The sequence below is a fragment of the Vicugna pacos genome, chromosome 20 (assembly GCF_048564905.1).
Source record: "Vicugna pacos chromosome 20, VicPac4, whole genome shotgun sequence".
NCBI classification, from domain to species: Eukaryota; Metazoa; Chordata; class Mammalia; order Artiodactyla; family Camelidae; genus Vicugna; species Vicugna pacos.
The window spans coordinates 21,619,505-21,642,689 of record NC_133006.1 but is presented as its reverse complement, the minus strand read 5'-3'; the positions used below and the strand labels follow the sequence as shown (position 1 = coordinate 21,642,689).

General features: G+C 44.0%; 2 protein-coding genes and 1 long non-coding RNA gene across 4 annotated transcripts in view; all 3 read right to left on the bottom strand.

Moving 5' to 3' along the window:
- Positions 1 to 174: 174 nt before the first annotated feature.
- SMIM29 (small integral membrane protein 29) lies at positions 175 to 3,043 on the bottom strand. The gene is made up of 5 exons (XM_031688411.2): positions 2,705 to 3,043; positions 1,446 to 1,629; positions 1,245 to 1,270; positions 847 to 952; positions 175 to 669 (listed from the first exon to the last, which is right to left on the bottom strand). Exons 2-5 carry the CDS (start codon positions 1,554 to 1,556, stop codon positions 604 to 606), a joined length of 309 nt encoding a protein of 102 aa, XP_031544271.1. The 5' UTR covers positions 1,557 to 1,629; positions 2,705 to 3,043; the 3' UTR covers positions 175 to 603.
- A 3,084-nt stretch (positions 3,044 to 6,127) lies between these two features.
- LOC140687721 (uncharacterized) lies at positions 6,128 to 6,978 on the bottom strand. Of its 2 annotated transcripts, none has more exons than XR_012062206.1 (2): positions 6,809 to 6,978; positions 6,128 to 6,677 (listed from the first exon to the last, which is right to left on the bottom strand). It is a non-coding gene; the product is annotated as an uncharacterized lncRNA (long non-coding RNA). The 2 variants fall into 2 exon arrangements; XR_012062207.1 differs by having other exon boundaries at positions 6,826 to 6,978.
- A 3,746-nt stretch (positions 6,979 to 10,724) lies between these two features.
- NUDT3 (nudix hydrolase 3) overlaps positions 10,725 to 23,185 on the bottom strand; it is an 89,719-nt gene continuing 77,258 nt past the window's right edge. The window contains exons 4-5 of the mRNA XM_072945220.1: positions 22,256 to 22,340; positions 10,725 to 19,027 (exon numbers count right to left, since the gene is read on the bottom strand). Of these exons, the coding sequence (XP_072801321.1) occupies positions 18,849 to 19,027; positions 22,256 to 22,340 (264 nt within the window). The 3' untranslated portion in view covers positions 10,725 to 18,848. The remainder of the gene's footprint in view (positions 19,028 to 22,255; positions 22,341 to 23,185) is intronic.

Here is a 23,185-nt window from a genome sequence, read left to right as displayed (position 1 = left end):
GTCTTTTTCTGTGGTGGGTGCCTGGAATAGGGAAGGGTGGAAACCTAGTGGGTGGGGGTGGCTCTGGAGGTGCTCTGCCCAGCAATTCAGGCTGGGAGAAGATGGAGAAAAAGCACTAGCGTCAGCTTCTGGGAAGGTAACTTAAGCTCCTCTTGAAGAAATCAGCCATACCCCTAGCCACAAAACATTTTATTTACAAAATATATATACTGAATACTATACATCAGGCCCTGTAACCCTGGAAACAGCTCCAAAGCCAGGTCAGGGGGCGTTAGAGACAGTGCCCAAGGAAAGGGCAAAGCTTCCCTTCCAGCCACCCTTCCACCGCAGAAGGAAAAGTTCCTATCAGCGCCCGGGAGTGGCTGGCAGGCTCAGCCCACAAAGGACCAATGGCCTGGCGGGGAGTTAAGTGATAGCAGGGGCTGCTGACTGCTATATGCAGGGCTTAGGAAATGGGTGCTGCTGGGGATGGAGGAGGAGAGACCCAGTAACTAAGAGGGGGAGCTGAGAGGATGCAATTGGGGTGGGGGTGGGGGAAGAGAAGCAACAGGCTATAGGGCTCTGGACCCCATGGTCCTGAAGATCAGGGTTAAGGGGATCAGGTCATGTCTTGACATCCAGCAAGGGTATCCGCTTGTGCTGGTAGCCACTTTGCCAGCCATGGACCACCTGTGAGAGAGGAGACCATGCCACAGGTCTGGGCTCTGGCCTTGGGAGTCACAACCTTGGAGGAGGCACCTCACTAGCCTTGGCCCACATGCGGAGGGCTGAGAGCAGAAACAGGCTCAGGCTTCAGGGGTGAGTATGAACATCTCTGCTGATTGTCCCTGTCCCCAGAGTGCTCACCTTGGGGTCTCCCACGTCGGAGAGTAGCTCCTGCTCAGCCTCGTGGAGCTCCTCAGCAGGGTCGTAGCTATACATGGGGAGCAGGTGATGGCGAAGCCGGTCCACCCTGGGGTGCATGGGAGGGGGCTCAGGCCGGGGCCCATTCCCTTCTTCAAACACCTGATTGCCCTATCTCTACTCCCCCTGTTCAGGGGCACTTCCAGTCTGCCTTTTAGGGTACACTGCAGCTCTAAGAATATGAGTCTGGGCAGGAATACATAACAATGGAGTGTAGGGAATTTCAGGCTTGTATCAGAATGGCCAAGGGGCATCTTACTTGTATGCTGGGAACTCAGATCTTACGGGAAGAAATTTAAGCAGAGTGAGGGAGAGGTAGCACTGGGGTCGGGGACACTCACCGCTTTTTCTTCTGGACATACATTACCTGTAACAGAGACACAGGACTGTGGAGACACGCTGAGCCCAGGATGGCCCACAAGTGAGAGGGACCCACATCCACACCCTCCTCTCCCCTAACAGTAGGACAGCTGAGAGGCTGTGTGCAGGCAGGACCAGGCCCACCCAGCAAAATTGTGGGTGTGTATGTGGGGGCTCCTTACCACAGCCACCACCACCCCGACCAGGGTGATGAGGAAGAAAGGCCCCAACACATAGCCCACCATGGAGTCGCTGTTGGCCTGGGGGGCATTGGGCACTGTGGTGTTACTCATGACATCGGCAGCCGGAGGGCTGGGTAGTCAGCATGGGCAGTACTGCCTCGGGAGGGCGCCTCCACTGGGCTCCCTGGGGAGGAGGAAGGAGGTTGTCAATTTCACCCAGGGTGACATCCAGGCTATGAATCCCTCCCTAAGAGCTGGTAATGTATGAAAACTTAGGTCAGGCACTGGGATGAGGGATCTTCCAGGTCAAGGTGCTGAGTTTAACCCTCCAGCAACTCTCAGCAAATCCTGGGTGTAAAGGGCACCAAAAAGAGGCCCATACCCAGGGCCTGAGTCCTGTCTAGCTTCTATCCCCAAATCAGGGTGAAGTTCAGCTCAGGTGCTGGCGAAATATTTGCAAATATCAATTTCTGGGGAAAGGTTAGACGTAGGTTCCCAGCTCCTGCCCCAACCTCCTGGGGCACTGGGCTGCCTGCAGCTATCCAGTGGAGCAAAATGGGGGAGATTAGGTTAAAATATGAGGGTCCTGCACTGCAGCCCAGGGGTGAGGTAGGAGTATCTGAAGGGGCCCATCTAGTCCAGATCCAATTCAGGCTATAGGCCCTACGCCCTCTTTGTCTCTGGTGTCACTCCAGACATAAAACTTGGGCACCATCTCCCTCATTGGTCTCACGTGCCAGGATGGACACAAGTGGGCAGGGCTGGATTTCATCTGTGAGGTGATGTCACCTCCCTCTTGTCCCCACTTGGGGCTCCGCCCAGGTCCCTCCCCTCCTGGTCTGGGATGACAGGCAGAGGTGGAGATGGTCAGCTCTCATGACAGATCCAAGGAGACTGTCCACGGGTGGCTGCACATAGATGCCCCGAGGTCCTTGACCTCGGTTCGCCTGGGTTTCCATCAGAGGGCAAGGTATGAGCTACCTGTACCGGTGCCCGTAGGGGCTCCAGGCTTGCTCTGTAGCATGCACACCGTCCCATGGTCAAGGGGACATGCCGAGGTAGGGAGGGTAATAGGCGTTCCTAGGATGCAAATCAGCAATGGCGAGCGAGAGGTAGTTCCCACGACGCTGGGAGGTTCAGGCCAGGAGAGGGGGTTTTGGGGGGAGCGCAGAGGGGCCCGGGCATCATGGAATCCCGACACCCCGAGGCGTGGACCTGGGCCAGCGCTCTGCAGCCCATCCAACCCGGCCATGCCTTACCTCCCACTGCTGCAGCCCCGAACAGGAACGCCCTCGGTTGGCTCCCGGGCCCCGGAAGAGCCGGCAGGCGCGTGATCAAAGGACCCGGGGAAATAGGCGGGGCCACAGTATCAGGGTGCAACCAATCTGATGGCGGAAGGCGGATGGCCTAGAGACTTCTGGAGCAGCCAATCCAGAGGCTGGGGCGGGCGGAGAGAAGACGGAGATGACCTAGGCGGCAGGGTCCACGCTGCGACGGCAGGGGGCAGCCGAGGGCTGCGCAGCGAGGGGAGGAGAGCGCTCCGGGAGGGGAGGGGAGGGGCGCGGGCGGCTTCCTGGCGTTCCCCGGGCGGACCCCAGCTGAACGCCCGCGCTTGGGTGCTCACATTCCAGGGAGAGGCCTGCCGTCTGCCTCGCTTGCCTGTCTAGTTGGAGACCGCTCACGTCCTAACGTTTAGCCCAGGACGCACAAAGGTTCCATTAGTGTTTGCTGAGGCCTCCAGACCTCCTAGCAACGCATAGTGGCCCTCGGTGCTGGGCTCAGCGGGTAGAGTAGGCAGGCCTGGGGTAGCGCCTGTCCAGCCCTTGGACTTCGGGTCCACTCATCCAGCCACCCTCTCTGCGCCTCAATTTTAACGTCGGTAAAACAGGCTGCTATAAAGATTAAACACTGACATGGGTAGGGCCTAGCACATAGCATACCCTGAACGTTAAATTTCCTGTTAACCTCTTTCCGGTTTTCGGGGGCACAGACAGAGCAGTGGGTTAAGTCCCTCTGGGTCATAAGTAGGTAAGCTTAGGTCCAAGCTTTCATGGTCTGATAATTAAGATGTCACACACTTAGTGGAGAAATTTGAATAAGATTGCTGGATTTACCAGTATCAATATCCTAGTTGTGAATATTTTACTATAGTTTTACAAACGTTAGCATTGGGAGAAGCTAGGCAAAATGTACCAGAGATCTCTAGTTATTTATTACAACTGCAGGTGAATCTATAGTTACCTCAAATTGTTTGTGTGTAGTTTTGTATTACACCCTCTTACCCCTCACCAAAATCACATGTAATTGGGGAAACAGTAGATTGGCAGGTAATGGAAAACACCCAAGAAAAAAATGATTGTGGCAGGTGAATCAAGTTGAGGCCCACCTGGGTCCTCAAGTGCTACTGGAGATACAGGGGTGGTGTGGGTCGCCCTATTCTTCCCAGAGGCAACCAATGGCACAGACATGGTTGAGACTTGGTCTGGTCAGGCCTCAGTTACCTCAAGTCTTTACAGAGGTGGTTAGATGAGAGCAGGTCTGGTGCAGAGATGAGCCAGTTAGGAACCAGAGAGCAAGTGGAAACTCTGGCCCCTTGTCTTCAGACACCATCATCTGACTGTAGTGGGGAAATCAGAAAAAGGGAAAGGAATGAGAGAAAAGCTTGGGTCTGGAGGCTCCACGTAGACTTCCTGGTGTTCCCAGGCTTTTGAGTCTGGAGAGTAGGAACCACCTCTCCCAGGCTTCTACTAGAGCTAAGGGCAGAGGGAGGAGGCACCTCCTCAGGCAGGGCCTCCCTCACCTTGCAAGGAAGTAGGGATCAGGTAATTGGTTTTAAAGCCCAGGCCCTTCAGCTGCCCACCACACCAAAACTTTGCATCCTCAGGACTTCCAACCACATATCTTGAGGGTCTAGTGGTCCTATGAGCAGGCCTAGTGGTTGCATTGGCAGGGCCAGTGTGTGGAAAGGCACAGGGTCTCAGTGTCAGAGACTCAGCATGTTTTGATTTCCTCTACTCCTCAGACAGAATACCCTTCCAAGACAGGCAGGGCATATGGGATGACCTCAGTTTACAAATGAGTAAGCTGAAGCCCTGAGTGTGATGACTTCCCAAGGCCCTTGGTGTGATTAGCATGGGTAGGGAAGAATGGGATGATGGGTGGGCCCCTCTTCTGGTGTGCTAGCTGCTGCTCTGGGGCTGCATTTGAGGCCTGTTTTGTTCCTTGATAAAATCAACTGTGGTAAATTAAATCTACGTACTATAAACCCTAAAGCAACTAATAATATAACATTGTTATAGCTGATAAGCCAATAAAAGAGATAAAATGGGATAAAAAAAATTCTCAAGTAATTCAAAAGAAGGCAGAAAAAGAGAAAAAAAGAAACAAAGAACAGATGAGACAACTAGAAAACAAACAGGATGATAAACGGAAACCTAACTATATCAATAATCACATTAAATGTAAATAGTCTGAACAACCCAATTGAAAGGCGGAGATTGTCAGAATGGATAAAAAAGTAAGACCCAATTATATGCTGCCAAGAAATGTACTTTGAATATAGACTCTAATAGGGTAAAAGCAAAAAGAATGGGAAAGATACACCATGTTTCAAAACAAGGCTGTGAGCACTATAGTATCAGACACTTGATTTCAGAACAGAGATTATTACCAGGGATTAAAAAAAGATCAGTTCATAATGACAGAGGCTAATTAATTGAGGACATAACAATCCTAAATGTTCATATGTCCTAAATGTTCATATTCAAATATTAATTCAAAGAGGGCTTCAAAATATATTAAATAAAAACTGATAGAACTGAAAGAAAAAAACAGTTTTAGTCAGAGATTTCAATACTGCTCTCTCAATAGTTGATAAAACAAGCAGACAAATAATCAGCTAGGAAATAGTAGTCTAGAACAACACTATCAACCAACTTGACTTTTATAGAATACTGTAGATTGACATTCATAGGATATTCCACCTAACAGTAGTAAAATACATATTCTTAAGTGTACATAGAACATTTATCAAGATAGATCATATTCTGGGCCATAAAACAAGCCTCAATAAATTAAAAAGGATTCAAGTCAAATGAAGTATGTTTTCTGATCACAGTGGAATTATATTAGAAAGCAGAAAGAAAAAAGGTCCTTGGAAAATCGCCAAATATTTAGAAAATGAATAACACACCTCTGGATCAAAGAATAATCAGGAATTAGTTTGAATTGAATGAAAATAAGTATGTAACATATTGGGATTTGTGGAATATTCTATTAGAGAAATTTATAGCACTAAATATCTATTTGCAAAAAAGAAAGATATGTCAATGACCTCAGCTTCCACCTGAAACCAAAGTATACAGAAGAAAATAACAAAAATCAATGCAGAAATCCATGAAATAGAAAGCAGAAAAATCAGTGAAACCAAAAGCTGCTTCTTGAGAACATCAACAAAACTTATAAACCTCTACCCAGAGTGATCAGAGGAAAAAGAGAAAATACAAATCACCAATATTAGGAATGAGAGAAGTAACATGCCAACAGAGTCTACAGATAATAAAAGAATAATAAGGGAGTATTAGGAACAGTAAATTCAACAACTTAGTTGAAATGGAGAATACATGGAAAGACACAAATTACCAAAGTAGGCTTAAGAAGAAATAGATAAAGGTATACCAATCTAGGTTGAATTGATGGTTGATACCATCTTCGCTTTAATAATATACATTAGTGCCTCCTATCCAATTCCATGCCCCCTCTACACAGTTATTGTTACAAATTCATCTTTATATATTGTGTACATGTTAACAGATTTATAATTACTGTTTTATGCATGTCTTTTTAATCATGTAAGAAACAAAAAAGAGGAGTTACATATCCCAAATACAATACTGTCTTTTATATTTAGCAGTGATCTTTTTCTTTATATGGCTTTGAGTTATCATCTAGTGTCTTTTGTTTCAGTCTGAAGGACTCCCTTTAGCATTTCTTGTAGGACAGTTCTAATAGTAGCAAATTCTGATAGTCTTTGTTTATCTGAGAATGTCTGAACTTCTTAATTTTGAAGGACAGTTTTTCTGGATATAGAATTATTGGTTGACAGGTGTTTTGTTTTCTTTTCTTTTCTGTCAGTTCTTTAAATATATCACCTACTGGTTCCAGGCCTCCATGGTTTATGATGATAAATCAGCTGTTAATCTTAGATGTTAACTGTAATCTTCAAGGTAACCACTGTGAAAACAAGTAGGAAATATATGGAAAAGGAAATGAAGATAAAAATAAAAATTGTACACTAGGGAAAAAAATCAAACACAAAAGAAGGCAGTGTTGGAAGGACTGAGGAACAAAAAGATAGGACATACAGAAAAGAACACTCAACTGAGCCAGAAGAGCTGGCTACTTCCAGCATGGCCAGAGATCTGTATTCTTTGCTCAGAGTTCTAAACTAGAATACTGGTGAAAAGTCTCTTCTCACTATGCCTACTTCTCAATCTGTAAAATGAGAGGATTGGACTAGATGATCTCTAAAATCCTTCCAGCCCTACCATGCAATGATTCACCACTGTCGTCTTATTTTTATCCTCTTCACAGCTACCCAAGTGTCACAACTGCCCATATACCCGCAATTAATGTTCACTGAGTTCCTGATGGAATCTTTCACACGGACCTGACAGTGTCTTGGTACATCTTCAGTGCCCAACCTGTTAACTGAGCGATGGTGATATCACAAGGACATCTCTCCTTCTGCCTCCCCAGCAACCATTCAGATCAGGTGTTTGGGGACCAGATGCAAATTCAGCCTTCATCCACCACCTCCCTGCCCTCAGTTTCTGCTTGCTCTGGTCCAGCTTACACTCTAAAGGGACCAGGGAAGAATATTACTGAGTGGATAAGAGGGGAGGTTCTGGAGTCAGACCACTTAGGTTTGACTACAGTTCTTCCATTTGTTACCTATCTGACCTTGAATATATTGGCTTAACTTCTATATTTTCTTTTAAAAGTTTTATGACTTATCTTACACATGGAGAATTTATTTCCATTGTAGGATGTGAGGTAGGAATCTAGTTTTATTTATTTATTTTTTTTCATTTAGCTAGCCAATTGTTCCAACACCACACATTGAAGAACCAAACCTTTCCCCACCCAGGTGCGTACTTTCTCTGGCTCTTACCACATTCCCACATAAGCATAGGTCTGTTTCTTTGGTCCCCTGTTCTATTCAGTTTCCTAATTCATTTCTCTCTAGCTATTCTCTTTTATCACATTGTTTCAGTTATTGTATCTTCATATTAAGTCTTGATACCCATGGAATACAAGCCTTCCCTTGTAGTCCCGTGTTTTTCCTTGTAGTTTTTCAAAACTGTCTTAGACAACCTTGGCATTGTACCCTATGATTTTTAGAATTAATTTGTCCAATTCTTTTAAAAAGGCGTTTGCTTCCCTAGGCCTCCATTTCCTTTACCATACAAAGGTGATGACCAAAGTTCCTATATGTCACAAGGATGGCAAAGACTAAATGTAAAGCAGAGAACACTCCACCTGCCATTAAGGCCTGGAACACAACCAAGGAGCATTCAGTATGTAGTAGTATCATCTTCCCCAAATGCCCAACCTGATGCAGTCACTGCTGTTTTAAAACCTTTGTTGGCTTCTCAGTCATGCAGAGTACAGTTCAAATAGCCACCTGACCCCAGCTGACCCTTCCTGTGGCTCCTCCTGCATCTCTCTCCTCCCACCCCACTATCATTATCATGTTCCAGCCCCAGCAAACTCGCTGTTACCCAAGCACAGTACCCTTGCACATGCTGTCCCTTGGCTGAGAATTCCTTCACCCTCACGAATCCTTTCAGATGGTAGTTCCTCTGTGAAAGAGTCAGTCACTCTCTCCACCTTTTTATTATTTTTTTAACTGCATTTGTCACTTTGTATTGTGATTACTTGTGTCTGTTTTGAGTTGACTTTAGTGAACTCAGCATAGCTCTTGACATTTCCCAAACAGGTGTTCACTCCCAGCCGCCATGTAATGATCACACACCAACTCTGGCATCACATACACTCCTTCACTTATTTAACACTCATAACCCCACAGAGTAGACTTCTCTCCCACTGAATAGGAAGGAACATAGATGGTAACCTGTTCAAGATGACACAACTTGTCAAAAGCTGAGCTGAGATCTGGACTCTGGAATAATTCCAATGCTCACACCTTCTGTTAGAGCAGGCAGTCTGTCCTTCCTCCCTCCCTTTTCTGAATCCCTTACTCATCCCACTCTTCCATGGTCCTCCTGTCCAGGCTCTATCCATCAGCCCCTCCCACCCCACCTCCAGTGGCTTACCTCCCCAGGCTGTCATCTCTTCCACTGCATGCCATCTGTCATCCAAGCAGGTGTCTCTGTGAGGACTGCACGTCCTGAGTTTAGCACATTGCTGGAATTCAGGACATAGAACATGGAGCCTCATGGCTGCATCCGCATATGCTGAGATGTTAGCTGTGTGTCACAAGACCAAGAAGATAAAACAGAACTTTCACACCTCAAATGTGTCTGAAACCAGAAAGCAAACAAATTCATGATTTATAACAACAGTGCTTTCTTGGGCATGATTACCAGGTCTGCAGAGAGGATGGGAGACAGCATGACTGGGGTTTGAGCAGGAATTCTGCCAACTCAGTCTGGCTTGGATTGTCAAGGCTGCCACCTCAGAGTAACATAATAAATTTGGGCTAATTTCCTGTTACTCATGCTCAGTTTTGGGGCCTCTTGAGATTTCCCTCCCGCTCTCTTGCCACAAGTCCTGCAGACTATTGGGAGACTGGGCTTCAGCAAGATAATCCAAAGCTTGCATTTACCCTCTGAGAATGAAGAACAACCAACTTGTAGTTGAGTGTGATGCTCATGGGCCACCTACAGAACAGCCCACCATGATCTGACATGGGCAAATGGGGAGTTTCTGGAACCCCAGAGGCCATTTAGAGATGGCCATTGGTGGTTTCCTGAGTATATTACTCACAACAGCATTTATAATCTTATTGCTCATAACACAACATTAAATCTGGCAAAAGAAAGAATCCTTTAATAGAGGAAGGAAGGGTGATCATCATAGGATAAAGGAGGCCTGCAGAATCAGTTTGAGGAGGAAAGGGTGCCCTCACCAGCTGATAGGAAATTTGTCCTGTGGCAGAATGAAATCATCAGGCAACCAACTTTGTGCTTATTTTTGGCTACCCACACAGACAGCTGGTGCACTAACCAGGTAACTTTATCAACGTATAGACAAGCCAACTGTCATCCAGAAACAGACACTTCAGTCTTGTATGAGTTAGGTTCATATGAGTCTTCTCCTGGTACTGACTCTTGCGTACATGGACCACATCAGGTTTCTTGGCTTTCAAAACTTGGCTACTGGTGATGCTACCAGAGTCCGAGAGAGGCCAGCTGCTCTCAGTGGAGAACATGTTTTTCTGATTGTGATACACCACCTTTTATTCTTCTTTATCCGTCTCTTCATCCCAGGTCCACTCCCTGAGTCTGTATGGCCTATATCACAAGCTTCCAGATAGCTCCTTTCCAACTTCTCCTGCTGCCTCCTCTCCAAACATGGCTGATTTTACATGACTGCCTTGTTCAAGCACACTTCACGTGTATGCAGCCAAACTCCTTGGCCTGGCTTTTGGGGTTTTCCAGAATTTGGCCTCATCATGATTTATTTTTTATCATATTCATTTCAAAATGCTTGTCACCTGCCTTCGGCCTGGGGGACACAGCTCACAATGTTGCTTTCCCACTGACGATGCTCTGTTCTCTGCTTGCAAATCCCACCAGTGCACATCTTCAAAATGGTGCTCCAGCCCTTCCCGACTCCACCACACCCAACTCCTGCTTCCACACAGGAAAGCTACCTCCTATTGTGTTCTCTTGTTGTCCTAAGTGCGGCTCACATCTGTCCCCTCATGCCCCTGGGGGCTCCGAGTGAAACCTCTCTGGCTGAGGGACAGGCCTCCTCCTCAGCACTGTGCACTGGTGTCTGCCAGGGGCTTCCTGGCATCTGGCAGCAGTGCTGGCCAGAAGAAACAACGCTGACTCTCATTGCCTTCCTGGGCCTCTCCACTTCTTTCCTCTTTTGAATTCCCTGAACAGCCAAATCTTCCACGGGGCTATCTTTGACCTCTGGGGCAACTCCTAAAAATCGAGCAGAAAGTGGGGGTTAAAAAAAAAAAAAACTGATGCAAAAGACTTGAGGAAAACTTCTAGAAAGAAGAGACCAGACATTAAGCAGGGATGTGTGTGAAATATTGGCTTTTATTGGTTGGCACAATATTACAACCTACAATTCCAATGCCCTTCCCTCCCACACAGCTCAAGTGGAAAGAAACTGATTAACATATAGAAAGGAATAGCACACTCACAGGTTTAAGCATTAGTTTTTACAAAAAGGAGTGAGATATGGGGTGGTGAAACTTCAGGGGGAGTACCAAAGCGCTACCTAGACTACAGGAGAAGGGTCTGTCTGTCCTCTGTTGCTGGCACCACATAAGGGGATGCTTTAGTAAGGGGAATGGTTACATGTGGCTGCCCTGTATTAAAGAGGGGAAAGTGGGACTCTTTCTTATCTGCTATGCATGTCTTGGACCCATACCTGGGTTTTCTTTCCAGCCCTCCTCCACAACCCAACTGTACCCATGGGAAAGAGAGGTGTGAAGGAAGCCTAAGAACATTCTCCTTGAGAAAAGGACACAGGAAAACAGTGTCCTTTCACCTTCCCTGGACCAATTCCACTCCCCTTAGCTCCTAAGAGCACTCTGAAGGCCTTCCTTACAAGTGCTGGGAGAGAATGGGGAAGAAGCCAGGCCTGGGCAGGTGGCTCCAAGTGGGCAGGAAGGAAAACTTGATTTTCCACGCAGTATCAACCAAGCCTGTTTTAGAAACTAAAACATGGAAAACAAGTCCACGCACCTGTGGGTTGGTAGTTCCTAAGTCCTCGAGCACATCTGGATTGGGGTAAGGGCGACATTGTTCCAAACCCTCATTTCACAACGCAGCACCAGGCCCCAAGAGGTTAAAGGACCACAACCAACCCTCCTTCCACACAAGCGCCATTCCTCGGATCCCCCAGTTTTTTTTTTAGCTCATTTGGGGTTATTTCTAACACCTTCTCCAAGGATATGTGTACTCATCCCACTGGTTGTCCACTTTCTACAAATACAAATACAAAGCACCTTGCCTGACCAGGTGATACCTTATCAGTCTGTAGAATGGTCATCGAGGGACTAGGTGACCTAACCCTGGCAAGGCTAAGTTGTTTGCTTTTCTGGGTGGTCCTGACAGAAGGAGACAGCAGCAGTTCTGCTGGGATCACAGCTGTCTAGTTTAAGTCTGTGTGATCCCCAGGGGTCTGGTCCCTGGTGCATGGGCCCCTGGCTCTCTGTCCCAGTTCTGGACACTTGGCCATTTAAGCCTCATTTAAAATGTATGGGCACGAGGGGGAAGGGACAAAGATTTCTGTCTCTCAGAAAAAGTTAAACTCAATACATCTTAGCTACTTTGCCTCCATCCAAAGGTTTCCCTGGAAATACCTTTTGAACTTGGCCAAAGGGAAACTGCACCTGGGTGATACACTAGCGACAGGGGAGGAAGCACCCTTAGTTCATCTGCCTTAGAACTGGAATGGCCCCAGGGATTTTAACCCTTCTGATGCTGATGGTAGATGAGTGGAGTGGAGGTGATCTTGGTGAGGAAACCCCTCAGATAAGCCTTTTGCTGTTTGGAGATCATACCCTACAGCTTAGCAAACAGAACTAGGGCCTTGTGCTTCCTCAGAGCCCATCCCCTACCCTGAAGAGGCGACAGGGTGGGAGAAAGGACCCTGAAATACACTGGGCTCTTTACACAAGAATAAGTGTAAAGATGCTACTAATGGGCTTCCATCTCCTCTCTCTGATACACTTAGGTGGCCAGAGACACCTGCTTTACTTTTACAATGGCTCCCAACATCCTCAAATGCTCCTAACTTCCTTAGACACATCGCAAACTGGCAGATACACTGACACTTTACTTATTCTAACCATCAACCTTTCCTTTGATTATAAACCAGTTTGAAAGTTTTCAGAACATGAAACAATAAAAACAGATCAGACATGTATGAAACTACATCACATCCTGTATCTCTTTTACAACAGAGTGGACTAACAGTTCTTCTAACTATGAACTGCAACACTATGTAACTGCCGGGCCCTTGACTCACTCATGAACTTGCGCTTTGAGCAGCACATTTATGTCCAACCATGGGTGAGTCAAAGGATGAGGTTCTCAGAGACTAAATAAGCAAAATACCTGAAGCAAATTAGATCTTGGAGGACAGTGTCCCCTTGGATTCTGAGCGAAAAGTGCCCCAGTCACAAGGGAGGAGGTAAAAGGGCAGGTTTTGTGTCTGCGCACCATGGCCTAGATGCCTACTGCTCCCTTCTGAATCCTTCACGTCCTTGAGAGGCATGCAAGCCACCTGCTCGCTGAGTCCTGCCCTCCCCTCAGTGCTTTGGAAGCTCTCCAAGACCTCACTTCCACCTGCCCCCTGTGGAGGCTCTGTGTGGAGCAGCCCCATTGTTCTGGTTCTGGGTGTCAGTCTCAACCTTCCCTGACGCAACTCCTATCTGTTATGCAGCTGGAACCAAGTAACCACAACTAGGTGTCTTCTCTGAGTCACTTACTAGTGACATATTTTCTCCACAACAGAGGACACAGACCAAGGTTTAACCCTGAAATGCTATTTTGTTTTTTTTTTCTCCCCATGGGACAATGACAAGGTGAAAGAGGCGACACGGATCTATTGCTGCTTTAGGTTAACATTTTCAATTTAGCACAAAATTATTCAGAGAGACAGGCTCATATCAGTATTACTTCCCATAGAGATTTATAGGCAATCTCACTAGAAAAAAAGATTTCCTGAAGGTGGGACACTCCACTCCACACTACAGAGAGGGGAGTACAATCTCAAGGCCCAGCTTCAGGACTGAGGCATCTTGCTGTTTTCCTAAGGAGTTCCAAAGACTTCAGATTTTGATCTAAATACATGGCTGGGACCCCAAGCCCAGAAGAGTGATTTTACTTTATTCTTGAAATGCTCCCTGAAAGGTGCACCCCCCAGAAAACAGACTGTAAGCAATTTAATAGGTAATTTGTTCCAGAACCAGAATTTATGTTCCGCAACTCAACGATCTGGGGAATCTTCACATCTGGCCTGGCTGCAGTGGGGGTGAAACGATGGGTGGCACATCAAATGGTGATGAATCTGGGAAAAATGGCAATATTGCTGTCTTTGTATCAGGGGTTTAAATGCCTTTTTTGGTGTTCTAGTGGCCCCCGTTTGGGGTTAAGAACTGGGAATGTAAACCAAAGGAGACCTAGAGTATTTAATTAAACAACTGATAGCTAGAGGAACAGAAGCAGTGACTCGCCACCTTCTAGGTATTAATCTTGCTTTTTTAGCCAAAAGCACCTCCTTCTTCAGCAGAGTCCCTCCACTGTGCTGAATTCTGAGTTAATGTGGCTTCCCTTTGTGCTCCCCTTGCCAGGTGGACAGTCTCACTTTCTAAGACAAGCTCAAGCTCACGCTCACCAAATCATCACTATAAACAAAGCTTTAGGGGAGAGACACCTTTTTCACTTAGAACGCTTCCTGTTGCAGACACATAAAATCAAATCATGTGACTACTAGTCTCAGTTCAGATCAACACCAAATGAGATTCTTTCTTTCTTTTTATTAATTTTTAAGGGTTAGGAGGACAAACTATTTGATTAATCTGAGGGAGAGAGGTATTTTTTTAGATGTCCTGATTAGGCTTCTCACACCCCTAAAAGGTTATCAGCTAGTGCAAAAACACTGTCAAAATGTGAAGCTGCCCTTTCAGAGGCAGGGGCGGAAGGCTTTTAGCCTTCAAAGGAGAGTCTGCCTAAAATCTCCAGGTTCCTAGGACCTGAGGTGACCTCAAGTCACCCAATGCAGTATCTTTTATAGAATGCAGCCGTGCTTAGCAGTTCACAATTTACCTGAAAATCTCAAATGTCTCAGCGCTTTAGGTGAAGTCTAGGGCGACATGGAAAACACAGCTTTTCTGGACAGTGCGATCTGCTGCAAGGCTCACCCCAGAACACAGAGGCTGACTCTGGGATGCTTTCCCACCTACTCCAAGTGAGGTGGGTACCTTGATGGAACAAGGATGAGGTCACGAACAGTGATAGCTGCACAACCTGGAAGTCTCCCACAGACTTGGGGAAACAGGTTCCATCCCAGCAGGGCTCAGAAGGTAAGACTGCCGCCCCAACTGGGCAGAACACACTGCGTGGCCTCAGGTCTGACCTCTCTTGAGTCTTCAAGAATAAGAACTAGAAGAATCATCTACATTATTTAATCACTGGTAAATTATCTCCTCTCCCCAGAGCTGCCTGAGTTGACTGTCTTGCATGTCTCCTACTTTTCTGCAAAGATGTGGATTATCTTCTGAAATGCAGTTGGGACAAAGATGAAGCTATACTATCAATTATAGCTAACTCTTATTTCTCTTAAAAGCAAAAATTCATTCCACTGTGGAGGCTTTTCCAGGTATTTCTTCTAATTCTATATCTACTCTCAAGTAGGACGGCTTTGAGAACATTTCAGAAATAAAAATCACACAGTTGTGGCAAAAATCACATTGTAGTTATTAAGTCTTTTTTATAAACTAAAAACATATGGCTTGGGCTAAGCTGTTTTTTAAAAACAGATCTGCTGGGGAAACCAACAAAGGCATTAACACAGCACTAGATGGAAATGACAAGTATGTTAAGTATAATGTGTGCAACACACACCCAGGTCCAAGAGAAGACCGATTACTCTTCTGGTTGAAGAGGTTTAGGAGGAGCCCCCAACGAGCACCATATGTGGAGAAGAGAAAGGGGAAGGAGAAAGAGGAAGCACAGTTCTGTGGGGAACTATTCCTTCTAGAATTCTAAAAACAAAAGGTGACTTTTTTCTTCTAAGAGACTTTACATGGGCTGACTTCTAACATCAAAACAGAAAATATTTCTCTGCTATGAAGGCAGAGACTATGTGGCAACACGTTTGCAAAACTGCAAACGCTCCGGGAGGGCAGTGACCCATTCTGCTCCCCAGAGGCTGCAGGAAGCAAGGCCTCAAGTGCCTCCCTTTCCACACACTCCCATTGCAGTGTGGAGGGCGGAAATCCTGCTGTGAAGCCACCTTCTAGGCCCTCCTTGGCCTCAGAGGGGGGTGATCCTCCCACACTCTTTGATCTCTCCAGATGGCCTCAGCTCAGACTCAGCAGTGAGGAAACCCTCTCCATGCAGGGCAGATGGGGCAGCAGACACTTGTAAAAATAAAACACAGTCAATTCGTTAACTTTTCCATCTGGTTAGGTTTGCTATGAGAAAAGTCAAGACTCCTGTTTCATGGGCTGAACAGTTCTGAGAGACTACCAAAAAATCTAACACAGCAGATTCCAGGTAGCCCTTCTCTTTCTCTTCCATACACGCATGCACACACACAGTCCTGGTCCAAAAAAATGGCATGGTCTCACTGATGCTTCCCCAGAGGCTGCAATTTATAAGCTAAGAACAAATTTTAATTTAAAAAATCCATTGCTATCCTTCTCTATCCTGAGTATGGTGGATTCTGATGGACACTCTGGTAACAACCAGAATCTAAGACGTGCAAATTTACTGTGAGAAAGAGACTTTATATCTGTCATGAACACAGAAACCTGTTTCTGTCAATCCTGAAAAAGCCGAATACTTGCAGAGTTAATGGCAAATGAAATATTCTGCAAGTAGGGTAAACTTTGTGCTTTCTTTTGTTTCTCCTTGCTTTCTTTGGGGGAAATACAAAGTTACTGCAACCTTGCATCCGAGTAATCTATCACAAAAGGGTTGTGACCACACATCAGTAAAGACAGCCAGGATGTTTATGGCGCCAGGGAGGGAAAAACACCAATTGCTGCTCATCAGAATCCTAGTGTAACAGAACATGGCACCAGTTTCAACAATTCTGGTGTTGGACAAAGTCTCCTTTTGTCAGTTAAGAAAGCATCAGCACAATCTCCCCAGTTAAGTGCATTAATGGGATCTATTCATGTCACCGAAAAATACTTCTTGGCACAGTTCACTTTCCTGATCCAAAGACGCCAACAACTATCCAAACTGGATGTGGTAGGGTAGTGCACTGTTACACTCATCCAGTGAAAGTATCTTCATTAAAAAAACACACAAACTACTAACATTGCAGTTCCTATTTCAGAAGTACTGACTGTTTTCCTGCAAAGCACTTTCAATTCACGTCATAAAGGTAGAATTTATTTGGAAGAATGTGTTTTGGGGATTCCGTTTAGTGCTTGAATTCATTTAATTTTCCCCTTTACTTATTTGGACAGAATCTTGGAATGCTCTAAACCAGGCAATAAGCAGCAGTGTGTTCGTTTTTAAGTAGGACATGTGCAGTGAGTTGGCATTTAGACTCAAATCCCATGGTGCTTTCTATCTACTGGGATCCTTGCTTGGGGATAGAATTCCTTTCCCAGAGGTAGAAAGGTATCCTAAGGAAACTGCCAGCACTGCTTTTTGGCTCCATATTTCAAGACTGGGAGAAAAGATGCAAACTGAGAACAGAGAGCAAAAAATTAAAGTTCATCAACTGATGTCAGCCAAAATGAACACTAAATGACACAGGCCTACCAGATACATACATTTCTTTTAGGGAGGGAAGAGCAAAAGCTTTTCAAAGTTTGAGTATTTATTAGAATTTTTAAATAAAGAGAACTACAATTTTAATTTCACATCTTGGCTACGCTTTGACAAAGGAGATGCCACTAAGAGTATAGCAACAAACTCCTGTCCCAAGCCAGGGACTGATCAGTGCTGCCCCCCTCCCCACCCTCCCCCTCCTGTCTCAAGACCCTTTTCTGCTTACTTCCCAACTAAACAACATAATTGGCAAATGAAGCCAGCATCAAATCTGTATCAAAAACCAACAAGACAGTTTGCAGTGGGCCAATGCATTACGTAGCTGTTCTAGTAAATGATTAAGCATTCTCCCATACCACTTCTCAGTGGAAGATGGACCTTCCACATCCCCGTGGGAGACAAATTTAGTATTTCTGAGCATGCTCCATGGTGCAATTACAAATGCTGTAACATTACAAAGACAAGCAAACACCTGAATTTTCCTCCTGTGTACTTTTCAGGAACTTAACATGGTTACCCAGAACAGGGACAGGACTGTACAGCTGCACTTGCCAAGTACAGTTGGATGCTTCAGAGCACAAGGACAATATCCAGTTCAGCACGGTGTAAGGCATGTACGCACAAAGAGAGAGCCCGTTGTCAGCGATAAATAGCATTACGGAAAAAATTCCAAACCAGCAGGATAGAAACAGTGCTCGATGCTCCAGTTTTTTAGATAATAATCCCAAGAATCCAGTTCAAATCCCTACTGTCAACATGTAGGGAGGAATTCAATTTCTATCATTGTTTCTCCAGATCTGAGCTGAGGCCATTTGCTCCTGGCTTGGTAATAAAAAAGAAAATATGTTTCTTCCTGTTTCTTTCTTGGCATGGAAATACAGCTTCAAGAAGAGAAGGCCATGAGTCCTGGGAGCACTATGAAGGTTGCTAATAAACTCTTCCCGTACCCTACATAACTATAGTCAATGACTGGGGAAAAGAGAGAGGACAGGGAAACTTACCTAGCCAACTAGCATCAAAAACAAAAAAGTAAATTGTGAGGCTCTCCACTTGAGAAACACCCCAAATTAAAAAAAATAACAACAACAACAACAACAACAAAAAACCTTGAAAAATTAAACGGTTAAATTCCTCTTCTAAAAGTCATTTATTTACATATTATATGCCCAGTATATAATGTGTAGATAAATGTGTCCTGCAGTGAAAGTGACCAACCTACTGGACTTAACACACATTACAGGACAAGTTCTTGAAAGATTTCATCTCATATTGGTATCTTTTAATAAAAAAAATTAAAAATCAAAGAAAAATATCTGGCCAGGACTGGGATGAGACAAACAGGAACACTTCAGAATCCAAGGCAGAGGAAAGGCTGTTTGCCTCTTCAGAGACTTTTAGGGGTGTGAAAAGGGAGAGACAGATCATGCACAAAAGTACTTACAAATTACATACCCAACCCCCACCCCCTCAATAAAAAGAGAAAAAAAAAAAAAGCCCCATCACTTAACACCAAACAGCAACAATATCAATAAGCCCTTTCTCTGCTGCCCATCATGCCTTATTTGAAAGAGGAGGCCTGCGCCTGTAAGGAGAGGTGAAAAGAGCAAGGGTGAGAGGGAAGATCTGCATTTCAGTCTAGTTTCCAATTTCCATTTCTCTTACAGGAAGTCTTCAGTCATCTGATGCCTGGCATTGAGCTCTGAGCAGAAACTGAGTATGTGGTGGCCACAACCGGGGTGCCATTGTTGGCTGAGTAGCCTTGCCTCAACGTTTCAAAATATGACGCCTGCACTGGTTTGTGATACTGCAGCACTTTGATGGCATCCTCTATTTTAAACCATTCCCTCTTCCTTCCTGTGGAGGCAGGGAGAAAAAGAAATCAGTACAAAAAGGAAGCAATGGAAGGCTTCTGATCTTATAACTTTTTGAGGAAATGTAGGAAAAAACATGGAAGCAACAGTTATCAATATTTTTCTTTTTAAAACTGAAGTACAATTAACCTACACTATGTTAGTTTCAGGTGCACAACATAGTGATTCCCTATTTCTATACATTAGAAAGTGATCATCATGGTTACCAAAATCAAAAAAAAGATGTATTATATTTCTTCTTGTTTTCTTTTCTTACAGGGGTAATACAAGCAGCTTATATGCTTAAAATACTACACAACTGCCTAATGCAGAAAATAGGTAAGAAATAAGAAAACTGAAGAGCTGATAGTAATTGTATGAAACCTGTCCTCCAAGGAAAACCATTTCTAGTGGTTTCCTCTTGAGCTCCTGGGCCTCTGGGCCTTCCTTGGCTTGTCCATAAGTGCCTGAGGCCCAGCCAGCACCCCCTTCTCCTACAAAAATCAACATGAGCATCAGCTTCCAGAACTGCCAGGATGGCTGACTTGTAATCAGTTATTTATTTCAAAAAATTTGTATAAGAGTGACATAGCCACAAAAAAGAAAATGTATTTTTTAAAAAAGAAGAGGGGGTGGTATAGCTCAGTGGTAGAGCACATGCTTAGCATGCACAAGGTCCTGGGTTCAATCCCCCAGTACCTCCATTAAAGAAAAAAAAAAAAAAAAAGAAGAAGAAAAGAAAAGAAAAAAGAGGAAAAAATAATCCCAACACAATTACTATTAACTTTTCAGTGTATCTTAATTTTTTTTCAAATGCATGTTTTAAAATCTTTTATTTTTTTTTTTCTTACAGAAGTAACAAAAGATCATTGGGCTAAAATTGGGAAAACGGAAGAAAGCATAAAGAATAAGATAATTACCCATAATCTTATAAGCCAGAAATAACCACTCTCAATACCTTACTGCATTTGCTTTTCTTTCGTCTTATTTGCAAAGACACAGTAATTGAACAACTATAATTACGATCATGCTTTAAGGTGCTCCGAATCCTCAGAGGCTCCGATGAAGTGTTGTTCTTATGAACATGGACACTGAAGCTAATATGCTGGCCTCCAATCATATCACTGGCTCTAATGAGCTGTGAAGCTTTGGGCAAGTTACTGAACCTCTCTGTGCCCCACTTTCCTCATCTATAAAACAGAGATAATAAATAGTACCTATCTCACAAGTCTGTTGTGAGGGTTAATGTGTAAAGCATTCGAACAATACCTGGTACAGAGTACATGCTGTAAGAGTTGCTTTATTATTATTATTATTATTATTATTATTATTATTATTATTATTGTTATTGCTTCTTTTCTACCTCACATTAGTTTCTTCAGCACTCTTCTCTACTGTAAAAAGTATGCCATTTAATAGCTGCATTATTACATCATAATATCTAGCACGCATGTAATGTCATTTATTTAACAATTTCCCTATCATTAGACATCACTAGTCTGAAATTTATTTATTATAAATAATGCTACAATTCAAAAAATCTTTTTTTTTTTAAACTCTCAGGGAAAGATCCTTAGAACTGAGATGATAAGAAAGAACATTTGAACTCTACAGAGCTTGTGATATATACTGTCAGAGTGCTTTCCGGAAAGGCTGTACCAATCCCCAGTCCTGCTTGTGTGTGTCAGGATGCTGGCCTCACCACACTCCTGCCAGTACTGTTAATGATTTTTTATCATCGCCAATTCTTAAGGTGAAAACCAGTACCTCATCTTTGTTTTCATTTCAAATTTCTATTTGAATGTAGCTCTAATTAGCGTATATCTAATCTTATACCCTGTTTTCATTCACTAACACGGTTTCATAATCACTTTCCCATGGTATATAGCTTTCAAATGTGTATGTGTAACAGCTGCATAACATTCCATCAGATGAATGGACCTTATCATTTGCTGAGTTGTACATTCAAGACCCAATTTTTCATCTGATGAAGGCTCATCTGAAGGAAGGCTTATAAACTTATTCCTCATATTTTAGATCATTTCATTAGGGTCAATTCTCAGAAGTGGTAGTACAAGGCTTATTTGGATATTAGTATAGTAATTGTACCTTAAAAATCAGTATTACAAGTGTGTGACCCCCATCCGACAGCGTACTTTGAGGACAGGGCCTCATCACACTGATCTCTCTCTTTTTCAGGCCCCAGCATTGGCTGTCAAGGAATCTATTGTTAATACATCCCATCCCCACTGAATTATCTATACTCAAGCTTATTGCATTCTTACTAAATACAAAGCAATTAAAAGCTGAAGGGCTATGAAATATCCAGATCAACAATGTGATGGGTATGGTGGCAAAGCACATACTAGCAATAAAGGGAGAGGGTTTGGCAAGTGAATTTTATTGGTTTGTCAATTTATAATAGAAATTAATATTACACTTTTCTAGAATATACTTTCCTTCAGAGCTAAAAGATTAGACCATGAGCCAACCATTAATCACCTCAATTTTTAGCTCAAAAGATATACACACAATAATGATCTGAGATCAAAGGAAACCATTCCTTAGGAGAAAGCTGGGTGTACCCGAAGGGTTACATGAATATAACTGGAAACTACTCTCACTACTCTGAACCTACTATACGACTCTGGAGAGAGGGGCTCACATCGTCAAACCAACAGTTTTCTCCAACAATATGAATATGTATCACAAGGAACAGCCAAGGTCTTGTTCTCGTCTGGGATTTGCGGCCAGCAGCAGGCCTCGCATTGTGGAGGCCTTCATCAATTATCTGCTCAGAAGGATCCAATTTGGTTTTAGAAACAACATGCTTTATTTTTATGAGCCATGTTTCTAATTGTTGACTATGTGCAACCCAACTTTGGCTTCCTTTTAAACATTTCAAAATACTACCTTTCACAAATTCAAAAATGGACATGCCCGTTTAAACACATCCTTCTGTTATTTCTTTTCTTGTTTTGTTTTGTTTTGTTTGTTTATTTATTTTGGCGGGGAAGGTAATTAAGTTTACTTATTTATTTTTAGAGGAGGTGCCAGGGATTGAACCCAGGATCTCGTGCATGCTAAGCATGCACTCTACTGCTTGAGCTATACCCTTCCCCTGTTATTTCTTTTCTTTATCAGGCTCCTGTTTGTGGTTCTGGGTAATGACCTATGGCATGGCAAGGGCTGGTGTGAGGAGCTCTTTGGAGGCTATCAGGGGCCGACTTACCAATGTTAACTGAGTCTTCCCAGTCTTCCAGCACTTCCGTGACAATGAGCACATAGACATACGTTCTGTGTTTCCTCTCCTGGTTCTGAAGGGCAAAGATAGAAGGGTAAAGGGTTTTTCCTTACAGAGCTGAGGTTACATAAATGAAACACACTCTTATGCTTAAGTCCAGAGAGCTCAGACACAAGGATTCCTTTTACTTTTTATTGTCCTACAATCAGATATGAAATAGTGCCAGCTGGCCTATTCAAAATATGCCACACTTGAATTTGAGGGTGCGCTCTTCACCACTCTCTTTTTTCCTTCTTCCCTGAAGTGCAACTTCTCAGGAATACTGAGAGAGGGATTCAGGACCCCTTGAGAAAAAGGCACCAAAGTAAATTTAACTTGCTAGAACATCAGAACAGAAGAGACTGGATGGGCAGGGGCTCCATCAATGCAAGTAAGCTGATTATGTCACACATCTCCCCCTCTCCTACTAACCCTGCTCATCTTCATTCCCTCATTTCTTCTTTCTCCAAATCTCAACTCCAGCCTATGTTCTTGCTTCTCTCTCTTTTGCTATAGCTACTTATCTTCTATTTTCCAACTGTCTCCTCTATACTTGTCTATGCCTCCTCACATTTTTGGAGAAGAGGAAGAGAGGCAAGGATGGGAAAAGCAATTCTTAAAAATAATTCTAGTTGTTTGAGATCATGGGATTTTAAAAAAGAAAGTACATTATTCTCTGCTGATGCTGCACTGTTTTGAAAACAAAGTGAAACAAAGATGGCATCTTTCCTAGATTAAGACTGCAGTGGACAATGCATACATCTTCCCAAAATTCATATGATGAAATCCTTATCCCCAAGGTAATGGTGTTAGGAGGCGGGGCCTTAGGGAGGTGACTGGGTTATGACGGAAGACCCTCATGAATGGAATCAGTGCCCT